This window comes from Nannobrachium achirus (genome assembly GCF_963921795.1).
Source record: "Nannobrachium achirus genome assembly, chromosome: 21".
In the NCBI taxonomy this organism is placed as follows: domain Eukaryota; kingdom Metazoa; phylum Chordata; class Actinopteri; order Myctophiformes; family Myctophidae; genus Nannobrachium; species Nannobrachium achirus.
The window spans coordinates 29,408,775-29,421,179 of NC_137828.1; the positions used below are offsets into that span (position 1 = coordinate 29,408,775).

The window sequence follows — 12,405 nt, forward strand, 5'->3', positions numbered from 1 at the left end:
AGCATATGAGATTCTCCATCACATTCACTAGACAGCAACTACATTATCATCCATAATGGTCAGGTCCATGGTCTTGTGTATCAGTCTTGAGACAGTTCATGCACACGTCCTTTCCACACTGTATGTCCCAGGTATGAAACTAGATAAGGCCGGGGGATTTGGTAAACCCCACAACTCACACAGAACAGAAAGTATAACATCCCGTAACGATTGCATTTTCATACAGCTCCAAAATAACTTGTGTGGTTTGGTTCCATGTGTCTGGTGTATTTTCTACATCTGGTCTGGGATTCATGCGTTTGTTCGGTACACAATTGACACAATCCTACACCGTAAATATCTGACCTGTCCTCATCCAAAATCGACAATTATATATATTATATATATGTTGTGTGCCTGGTGCGCTATAGTCGACTATAGGCAACTACAGGAGAAATAATGATAATAATATTAATATTTTAGAGGGCTTGGCTGTAGAATCAGTCTGATAGAATGAAGAATCTAATAGAGGATCATTCCATTTGGGCTGTGAGGGGGTGCTTAATGTCTGATTTAACATAAACTTGCTTGGTTTCTCCCAATAAATCATGATATATCCATATTGATATTTCAAACTATTTATTTAATATAACAAACTAGGCCAATCTCAGACGAATCAAGAAAAACTCCCTCAATGGATTACAGAGGTAGTCCTAGACGCTAGTATGTCACATACTGAATCCAACCCTTGATGCTGAGTGCCAAGCAGGGAAGCTGTGGTCTCATTTTATAGTCTTAATGACCCAGCCACGGACGGACACTCTTAACCACAAGGGCACTGTGTGTGTGTGTGTGTGTGTGTGTGTGTGTGTGTGTGTGTGTGGTAAAGGCATTGGGCAGTCATGCCCAGTTTGTAGGGTGTTTTTCTGGACCAGTAGATCAGTTACAAACTGACACTGAAACTACTGTTACAGTGCGCACACACACACACACGCACACGTCTGCTTGTGTGTGTGCTTTGGTAATCAATGCAAATGGATGCAAGGGTGCATGCAGTGTGTGTGCATGTCTGGCTCTGGTTTTGTGTGTGTTCGCGGCCTGTGTGCACCTGCGCATGTTTGTACACAAGTGTATATGTGAGAGGGATTGCAGCTAATTCTGTGTGTGTGTGTGTGTGTGTGTGTGTGTGCGCGCGTGTGTGCGTGTGTGCGTGTTCTCACAGGCTAAGCCCAGAGATCTTCCTGAAAAGGCCCGTTGTCGAGGGCAACCGCTGGCGTCTGGACTGTCTTCTGAAGCGCAAAGCGGTGAGCATTAAAAACCCTCTGTCATTGGTCTGTTCAATTAGTGAAACCCTCTGTCATTGGTCTGTTCAATTAGTGAAACCCTCTGTCATTGGTCTGTTCAATTAGTGAAACCCTCTGTCATTGGTCTGTTCAATTAGTGAAACCCTCTGTCATTGGTCTGTTCAATTAGTGAAACCCTCTGTCATTGGTCTGTTCAATTAGTGAAACCCTCTGTCATTGGTCTGTTCTTCAATAGTAGAGACCAGAATACCAGAATAATGTAGATACATTTACTGTAAAGCTACTGTACACACATAAATACAATAGTCTATAATAATAATAATACTAGTAAGACGCCTCAGGGCAAGTTTCGCATCTGGCCAGTGATGTATATCGGACCTGTTACCCATATATGGAGATCCCTGGTACCCATATATGGAGATATGCTGTGAGAGCCCAAACATTCTTACTCAGTTATTCATTATGTGAAAGTCCTGTGATGTCTATGACATCTGACATCATACCCTTTTATGCCCATACATGGAGATCCATGTCTGTAGAACCAGTGCGAATGCAACCCTGAGTACAACAACAATGACATGATCACGTTTTTTAAAACAGCAACAAGGCGTACGCATCTTCGTGATGCTCTACAAGGAGGTGGAGTTGGCGCTGGGAATCAACTCTGGATACAGCAAGAGAACACTACACCAGCTACACCCTAACATCAAGGTAGGAGTGTGTGTGTGTGTGTGTGTGTGTGTGTGTGTGTGTGTGTGTGTGTGTGTGTGTGTGTGTGTGTGTGTGTGTGTGGTTGTGTATTTATGTATCTCTGTATTTAGAGTATCTCTGTATTTAAGTGCTGTGCATAAATTCACACATTGAAATAGCAAAACAAGAAAACAGAGTTAAAAGTGGATGCTAATAAAATGGTGACGGATAAACATACAAATTCAACATTATTCTGTTTGCCAGGCATGCTCAACTCTCCAAGCTTGTAGGTCAATTGCGGGTGCAGATTCTTGGCAACACGAGCATCAAATGAACATCTTGTGAGTGCCGATGTTCCTTTGGTGTTTGTGGTATTGTTTATAAATCCTTCTGAGAAGCTATGTTGCATAATGTCGTGGCTGTGTAATGGGTGTACAGTTTGTATGACTATGGTGTATGTGTTTAAAGTGTTTGAACTGTGTGTCAATGTAAAGGCCTATTGTACTGTATGTGTGTATTAGAATTAGAAAGTAGTGTGTACTGTATAGCCCCTTTCTCATCAAGAAAAAACTCCCTCAATTGATTACAGAGGTAGGCCTAGACGCTAGTATGTCACATACTAAATCCAACCCTTGTGTGTGTGTGTGTGTGTGTGTGTGTGTGTGTGTGTGTGTGTGTGTGTGTGTGTGTGTGTGTGTGTGTGTGTGTGTGTGTGTGGTAAAGTCATTGGGCAGTCATGCCCAGTTTGTCGGGTGTTTTTCTGGTCCAGTAGATCAGTTACAAACTGACACTGAAACTACTGTTACAGTATACGCGCGCGCACACACACACACACACACACACACACACTGAACACACATACATACTGGCTCAGAACACTGGAAAATGTCCCTCCACAGAACATGACAGATACCATTGATTGCTTGACATGCAGTCTCCATTTGATGCTCCCATTTAGAAGGCATTTATAGAATTGGCCTCAGGTCTTAATGGGTTAAAGTCAACTGGGTTAAAGTCAGGTTAACTTCCAGCATAAAGAACCAGAATGTTGTGTTCATCCTCTGTTTAAAGTCAGGAAAACGTCCATAATACAGTGTATGCTTGAAAGTATGTGTGATATGTGTGATGATGCTTTGAAAAACATCATAATTAAAAGGAAATATTAGTATTCTTTTTAATAATGTATTCGTTCATTCAAGATATTTTAAATAACGTAATTAAAATTGCAGGTCATGCGTCACCCTGACCACGTGTCCTCGTCCGTCTACCTGTGGGCGCATCACGAGAAGATCATTGTCATCGACCAATCGGTGGGCTTCGTGGGCGGGATCGACCTGGCCTACGGTCGCTGGGACGACCGGGAGCATCGGCTGATCGACGTCGGGAGCGTGACGCGCTCAGTGGCCCTGGAGCAGGTCTCTTACGCACACGCACGAACGCACGCACGCACGCACGCACGCACGCACGCACGCACGCACACACACACACACACAGCCAGTTGAACCGATTGACATTGGTAGAGACACCTAATCGCTGTCCAACGTGTGTAGCAGAAGAGGACATCGATACCGTCTTATCTGCCTTGCTTATCTACTTGTTTCTCCCTCCACCCTACTTAACCACTTAAACCCTGGAAAATAGACCATCAAGTTTTCGATGCGGGGTGACCTTATAGATCAGGGGTCAGCAACCTTTTTGAAATGAAGATAAGTGCCATGTTTTTATTTTCTAGATAGACAGTGTGCCATGTCAAGATACATCTTAACTCATAAAGTGCCAATCCCGAGAAGACTCGTGAAAAATACTCGAGTATCACATGGTGCCAATCCCGAGTATACTCGTGAAAAGTAATATATTACTGTAACGGCGGATACATTACCGAGAACAATGGCCGGAGGTCCGGAGACGAAATCCGTCGCTGATTTCGCATCATCACGGCTCCACGAGCACAAAATAGTCCCATCCATAACATTGAGGTGGACGGGGATCTCATCTTTAATGTCCATTATCTCAAAACTACACTTTAGAAGCTAGGATGGAGGCAGATGCTCGCTTATGTTACACATGTATAAAAGCTCCCGGTCCGCCATTACACAACTCCACGTGGACAACGATCGGTTCCGGCGCAGGACGCGATGACGTCAGACCGGAAGTGTTTGCGCTGTGGACTTCTGGCCTTCAAAATAAGATAACGGGGGTGATGCCAACCTGAGACTGGCATCGTGGACTTTATAATCCGTTAATTTCATGGGCACTAAATGAGTTAATGACACCCCATCAAAAAATCTGATTGTCAGGACATTGTTATAAGGATCATTAGACTCAGAACAATAACCCCCCTATCTCCCAGACTCCCTCCCCAGTAAAGGTTCAGAGTTTTAATGAATGTAGAATTATGTGCAGGATGTAATTTGCTGTAAATTTGGTGACTTCATTTAATTGACCACATAAAAAAATAAAAACATCAGCAGTGTGCCAGTGATCAGTCTCCCTATGCCAGTGTTGGCACCCGTGTCTAAGGTTGCCTACCCCTGTTATAGATTGTCTGTCTCCACCGATTATTTGCCCCAAAATAGGGCTACTAAAGTGAGCTGAAACGGAGTTTTTGCGTCACTCAAATGACGCATTATAGCGTCACTGGCGGCCTCTCTCAGCTAAGGGTTCGTGACCTGAAAAATGTTTGCCGACCCCTGCTGTACATGTATGGTGAAGTCACAGAGAAGTATAATAACGAAGGGTGTCTTATCCAGGCTGCCGAAGCTTCGTCCTCCAACATGGCCGCCGCTCCCTCCTCCAACGGATCGGCTTCGGTTGCCCAGAGAAACGGAAAGGCCGTCTCCACGGCGACGGACTCGGTGGACCAGCCCAGGTTGAAAGGTCAGGGGAGGATGAGGAGGAAGTTCAGCATCAAGAGACACCTGCAGAAACACGGCCTGGCACCCGCCGACAACTCTAGTGTGGACAGCGCAGAGGAGAGTGAGTGTGCACTGCACTGTAGACACACACATACACAATGGATAATGGACCGTTGCTAACCTCTGTTTGCTTATTGCTCAGTGTTTCGCCAACTGAGATCATATTATACAGCATATGTGCGCCCTAAAGAGAAACTCACGTGTTGGCAAATCGCGTGCACCTTTGTAAACGTCTCTTGTTTGCTGAACACTGATCATCGTTAGCTGGGTAAACATCATTAATCTCTGGCAGACAGATTTCGCCAGAGAAAGGCTGGCCCTCCCTGCTGCCAAGTACAGTACTATATATGTTGCTGGTAAGTCAAATCGTTGCACAATGGCACAAAGAATGCATGCAAAAATACAAGAATTTAGCAAATTCGAGTTTTCATTATTTCGTTTTAGTTATAATAACCCTGGTGAGAGAACACACTTAGATTGGCTGGATATGAAGTGTGGTTAAGGCAGTGGTTCTCAACCTGTGGGTCAATTATTTTGGGGGGGTCCCCAGATGATTAACTTAATGTGCAACATTGTTTTCTCTCTCAACAGTAAACAAACCAACATAACGTTTAAGTGTATAGAGGGTATCTGTACATTTCTAAAGTGATAATTTAAGGACTTTTTAATACCTCTAAAATGACAAATTAAACATTGGCCATATTGTCAAATATCAGAGGCAGAAATTGTGAAAATAGCAGATATACTTGCTCACAACGCCTCGCGAGAACCGTGTTATACAAAATGTAATGCCTCAACTCTTAGTGAGTCCCCATTTAAAATATGATTATTTTGGGGGTCGCGGCCTGAAAAGGTTGAGAACCACTGGGTTAAGGTATACTAGTTTAAATGTATAGCATAATTGTATACTCCGTTTAGGTTGGTCCAACGGCGTCACCAGCCAAAACAATCATCAAACAAACATTAGACTGGAAGTGCTGAAAACGGCCCCTCCCCTTGGCCAGTCTCAGACTGGTGAGTCCAGGCGGATGATGATTGGGCGATGGGGCCTCGATGTTGCTCTGTTGTCAGACTCCATCTCCCAGCATGCTTTGCGGTGGTTTTGACCTCAGCTGAGTGATTTGACCTTTTTTGGCTCGTTGTAACATAGTTACCCTGTGTGACCTTTTTATGACCTCTGGGGGACCCAGAGGGTGAAAGGTCGAGTTGTGTCTAGGGGTGCAACAGTTAATCGAACGAATCAAAATACCAGAAATACAAGCTACAAGCTCACTATACAGCTGTTTTGTTGTACACCCAAGTATGAAATGGCGCTTAAGTGGTTAATCTGACTAATCACTTCAGTTGATTATTAAAACATTGTTTTTTCACACTGATTCAAAATCGGTGTGACAATATGTTCTCAAACGGATGTCAGCCACATCCCAACAATTTGATAGGCAGAATTAGCCTGTAGCTATGCCCCTCCCAAAAAGCTTTTGTCCAATGCTAGCTTAGAATAACTTCCTGCTTGCCAAGATTTGCCTTGGCAACAGCCTTGGCAAGCTGCCGGTTGCTAAGCTAGCATTGGACAAAAGCTTTTAGGGGAGGGGCATAGCTACTGGCTAATTGGGTCACAAACGTGACATCTGGATGGGGTGTTACTTGGTGGAACAAATGCTATAAAAGTGACATCCGTATTTGATTGGCTGCTTTGCAAGACATAGTGCTCTCTGGGCTACTGGAAAACTAAAAAATCAAGTAATAACAAAAATGCACTCCTTGAGTATTTGATTAATGGAGTAAGTAAACGATAGAATAATTGCTAATAAGATAATCGATAGTTGCAGCCCTAGTTGTGTCAGCTGGTCTGTCTGCCTGCAGATTGCAAACATAATGAGTGAGTCTTTTTTCTGCATAATCTGCTGGTGGATTATGTGATTTGGATTGATTTCATTCATTCACAGTTCATCACTCTTGTGTGTTCTGTTGAATTGCACAGGCGTTACCTGCATTAGTCCTGCATGTTTTAAAAACTCCCCACCTTGTCCAATACAAACAAAACGGCTTTTTGTTTCCATGGCCATTGGCCATAACCTGACTCCGCCAGATGGTGGCAGTAGTGCGTATACTGCATATACCGCACTACTTTTACCATCTGGGATTGCTCGGGCAGACTCAATGTAAGGGGCGGGCCATTTTTTTCAAGTTCTTTTGCAGGTGATTGGATGGGGCCGTCTGTCTATTACAGTCTGGGAGTGCCAACTCCAACCACTCATATTGGCCTGTCTGCATGACGTTACACCCTGAATCCGCCTCCTGGGTTTCCACGTGGTCTGCAGTCAGACTCTATTGGCTCAGAGCCCCTCAGACCCGTAGCTGTCGCTGATTCGTCCGGACTGGGACTCTCCGAGTGATATCAACTCTCCCCGAGCGGTCTCAGATGGTAAAGTAGGGCGGTACGCACTGCTGCCACCATCTGGCGGAGTCAGGTTACATTGGCCATAAGCAGCATAGCAAATTCCTGTAATTACCAAACATTACAGGAATTATACATGGGGTTTACAAACTTTTTCATGACAGAGACCCTCAAATTGACTTTCATTAGATCACGCAGAAATATGTTGATGTTATACTTATACATACCATGTACTGTATATATCAGGGACGTGCAGAGAATGTTAGAGAGGCAGGGGCTGAGGCCTTTTGTTGAAAATATCGAAAATAGACAACCCAGCGCAACGCGTTGTGAGTTTGAAGGTCGGCTATTTTCGGTGCTTGATACCACACTGAACTAAGCATGATCAAGTGAATTCTGGAGATGTGGCGTACCGGCATGGATTTCTACACAGAGAGGGCAATTATTTCAGCATACAATGCTGCATTCAAGTTCAGGAGAGTTTGGACAATACAATTCTCCTGAATGCTGCCTTCAGGTATGGCATGGAAAGAGGGCATTTGGCATTTCTTTCACCATAGTGAAAACTGCATTCATGGTCTGGAGAGGGCACTTTTTACAGACGGGTAAAAGGGCAGGGGCTCAAGTCCCCTTTGATGTCTATGTGTGCACGTGCCTGGTATATATACATTGTGGTGTATGAAAGGATCTAGTCAGTATAGCCAGTCCTTCAGCTCATTGTTCAGAATTACCATTCCGACAGCCCCCATTATAACTAACCCTATCCCTAACCTCACACTAACCTATCATTTGTCGGACTAATGGGCTATTGGAATAATGGGCTGTTGGAATAATGGGCCTCCTTAGGGCATTGTCTGGTGAGAGCCTTATCTGGAAGAAGCTCTGGTGAGGACATCTCTTCAGATTCTTATAGCAGTATAAATGCATCCTCATTCCTCCTAGTGACGTAATTCGTCTTTTTGGACTCATTTCCAGATAAGGCGCCCATTCTGCCCAACCCAATACTTTGTAACAGTGGTTTAAATGAAATTGTCACTGTGGGATGTGGTTACATTCAGAATGAACGCATTCCGAAAAGAGATTCATACCCAGGGGTGTCGCACCAAATTCTGAGCCCTGGTTACAAGGATTCACTGCGCCCCCCCCCCCATGAATGTTCTTCATAGGGGGGTTTAACCCATTTAGACTGGGAACACATTATTACGTATTATTTTGTGCTTTAACTATTGAAAAATAACAGATATACAAGTGCCGCGCTGCAAGCTTGTAGATCTGCTATTTTTGCGTAATCTGGGAAAAGAGGTAAATGGATTTTTTCTGAATCTGATAACCTTGGAGCAGACGTCATTTCCGGTTGGATTGGTCTCTCAGCAACCTAGGGCGCTTCATTCGGTGGCCCTGAACCTACACTAGTGTGATCACTGAAAACACCTATTGACCAATATATTCATCATTGGCGGTGAAGCGCTGGATTTGAATTGACAAATATATTCATCAATGGCAGTAAATGTGTTAAACTACTCCTCTTTTGGCCGGGGGACCCCATCATGGGGGTCCCCAGCCAAACCGTCAGACCCCAGTTTGAAAACCACAATGATACAGGTTTATTTTTTCAAACTTTACTTTTAATTTGTTCAGAAACAATACAGTTGACATTGTAAGTAACGCTTGTGACATTCCTGTCAGTTGAGCCTCTGGTGTGGCTCAAGCAGTTCCTGTGACAAGCAACCGCAGCATTGTATGTTCCGCGGTTTTCCGACCACAGGACGTGTGTCACCTAACCCCAGGGACATGCTGGGCCCCTGATTCAGCCCGGGAAAAAGAGTTGTAGAGGCCCTCATTGCGCGCTATAGAGAGAGATCTCTCTCTGTAGCGCTGCTGCTACTCAAAGATTTACCATTTCAGATCATGACAAGTGACAAGCCAGTGGGCCAATTACTGTACATGAGTTATATTTTGTCGTTGTCGGGTGGAAACCTTGCATGTCCAAAACCGTTTGTTTTGTATTTATCATTTTAAAAATGATTTAAACTTGTGAAAACAGCCGATCTACAAGCACACAACGCCTCGCACCGCGAGGCGTTGTGTGCTTGTAGATCGGCTGTTTTCACTACTTTTGTGCAACGGCCTTGTATGATGAAGCAGGGCTTTGCTTTGCGAAAAAATGTATCAATTTGAAACTTGGATATACAAGGTTTCTGCCCGACAGTGACGATTTACTTTGTTGGCCACCCAGCCCCCGAAATGGAAAAAAAAATATTTTTTTCCTAATGGCCGGCCTGGACCAGCCGGGAATGAACCGGCCGTTCGGGAGTTGTCCCAATGGCCAGCACGTCCCTGTCACCCAGGCTGTCACCTCCCCCTCTCCCCCTTGTATAGGCTGAGAAAATCTGTGAAACGTCTTTCACGTGATGCAACCTGATTTCCTAATCAGTTCGCTCTCAGTTGAAACGGGTGAAGACAGAATGTTATGATGAAGGTTTGGTTCAGAACTGCAAGCAGGTTTTTTTTCTTCTCTATTTTAGAACGTGTATTGTTGCTACCGAAGACCACATTGGGCCCGCTGTTTTACACAATATACTGTAACTTGTAGTCAAGGTCCTTCACCGCAAGCTCACGCACGCACGCACGCACTCACACACACACACACACACACACACACACACACACCCACACACACACACACACACACACACACACACACACACACACACAGGTTTGCAATTGCTACTTTGTGGAGACATTACACATAGTCTACTATCTTTGTGGGGACATTCCATTCATTTTGAACCCTAACCCTAACCCTTAACCTAACCCCTAAACACCTTGTGGGGACCTATTAATAAGTACCCACAAGGTATTTTGCAAGGATTGTACTATCTTTGTGGGGACATGAGGTCCCCACAAAGTAGTAATTCCCTGTCCGTCCACACACACACACACACACACACACACACACAAACACACACACACACACACACACACACACACACACACACACACACACACACACACACACACACACACACACACACACACACACACACACACACACACACACACTAACTAACAGAAGTTCTGCAGAGTAGGCTCCAGATCCAGTTTGTGTGCACGTGTGTGGGTGTGGAAAGGGGGTTTATAAAGATTATATAACACACTACAAACAATCAAGCACTGCTGTTCAGGGGACCCTGGAACAACCATAGCCTGTAAGAAAATATGGACGGTGGAAAGCCATTGGTTTCTATGCTGCGCAAATGAAGCTTTTTTGGCCGTTGTATGGGTGACGCCATCTTTGTAGAAATCAACGTTCGTTGGTAGAAATTGTACCATCTCGAATGCTATTGGCTGTCAACGGTCACGTGCAAACACAGGGATACATGGGACATAAAGCACACAAAGAAGAATCATCACAAGCCTGTGATCACAAGCCCCTCCTACATCATACCCTGCTATAACATCAAATATAACATAAATTGGACCATCATTTTCACAAAACCCATATCATGGTGATTGAAATGAGGCTTTAAACTAGCGACCAGGAACCATAGAGTATACCATAGAGAACCATAAAGTATTTATGACAATGTTTATTAAGGTAAGAAAATCAAATGTAAAAGTTCGGTGGAAATGGACGGAATTCATTTTAAATTGGGACAACTACACCCCTGGGAACAACCACCCAACCCCATGAGCTTTGCAGGGCAGGCTTGGCCCGTGCTCATCAGCACCGAGCCCTTTATCTGTAACCTTTACTGCTGCGCTGTCTATGGCGCCTGGGGATCAATAGTGTGTGTCTGCTGTTTTGTTTTTGAGATAATTCTAGAGATTCGTTTCTTTAGTTTAAATTGTTGGAATGCCTTATGCTGTTTTTAATCCTACTGTATGTACACACTTTGTGAGCTCTCTCTGTGAGAAGTGCTATATAAATAAATTACTACTTACTTACTACTCCAGGCCAATAGCTCTGATGTCATGAAGATTTATCTTGGAGAAACTGGTCTTGCAGCACCACTGTTGAGTCACCTTGTGTCTTGGCTACTGCCTGAATTCTACATCTGCTCTAAAGTCTTAAATCATTTTGGTGATGTTTACGAGTTACTCAGACAGAGTACACTTATGCACTGCCTGGAGCCCTTTACACCCTTGTTTTGCCGTGGTCTGCCCCCTAGTGCTCGTTTTGTGCATGACAAGAGGAAACAAGCATTGACTGCACCATATGCAAGGTCTCTCTGATATGATGCTTTATATTTGTGTTTTGCAACTGAATTTAAACTGGCTGTCAAAGTTAACTTGTCTTGTGTGTGTATGTGTGTGCTAGGGAGTGGCTCTGTACGTAGCCTACACACCGGAGTTGGAGAGCTGGTTGGGGACACACGGTTCTGGCATGGGAAGGACTACTGCAACTTTGTCTACAAAGACTGGATACAACTGGAAAAACCCTTCGATGGTGAGGATAGTCATCTTCCCCCCTCTCTCTCTCTCCATGTCTCTCTGTGTCTCTCTGTGTGTCTCTCTCTCTCTCTCTCTCTCTCTCTCTCTCTCTCTCTCTCTCTCTCTCTCTCTCTCTCTCTCTCTCTCTCTCTGTCTGTCACTTTCTCTATCTACATATCTCAAACTATCTGTTGTTATATCTCTATATCTGTCTCTATTCAACTCTTCATCTTTCTTTCACTTTATTTTCGAGAATCAAGAATCATGAGGGTTTATGTGTCACTGTTCATACAGGTACAAGCAGTGAAATGTGTGGTAAGGTTTTTTTCCCCCCTTTTTTATATTACCCACTTGAACTCTAGTGTCCATATTCTGAGACCTTTTGTTAAAAAATAGCAGATCTACAAGCTTGTAGATCGGCTATTTTCGGCAAAGAGGTTTGGTGTAGAGGGGGAAAAGAGCAGACTAAGTACAGAATGAAAGGTCAAGTTCATTAAGTAGAGATGGTTCAAGTGGTTAGATATCTGAAAACACAAATTGACATGCATCCAAAATACAGTGATGATTGTGTTGTCAAACAATGAAACTATATTGTATCTATGGGTTGTGGGGGCCCCTGCTTCATCTCTCTCTCAACTATGCGGTCCTTGGCCTGAACACATTGAAGACCCCTGTATTATCTATC

The 12,405-nt window shown here is 44.0% G+C and overlaps 1 protein-coding gene across 1 annotated transcript in view; it reads left to right on the forward strand.

Moving 5' to 3' along the window:
• The window catches only part of pld1b (phospholipase D1b), an 81,497-nt gene that overhangs the window by 39,877 nt on the left and 29,215 nt on the right, over window positions 1-12,405 (forward strand). Inside the window, exons 12-16 of the mRNA XM_080751607.1 lie at window positions 1,202-1,283; window positions 1,884-1,994; window positions 3,203-3,388; window positions 4,724-4,949; window positions 11,608-11,736. Coding sequence (XP_080607733.1) covers window positions 1,202-1,283; window positions 1,884-1,994; window positions 3,203-3,388; window positions 4,724-4,949; window positions 11,608-11,736 — 734 coding nt within the window. The remainder of the gene's footprint in view (window positions 1-1,201; window positions 1,284-1,883; window positions 1,995-3,202; window positions 3,389-4,723; window positions 4,950-11,607; window positions 11,737-12,405) is intronic.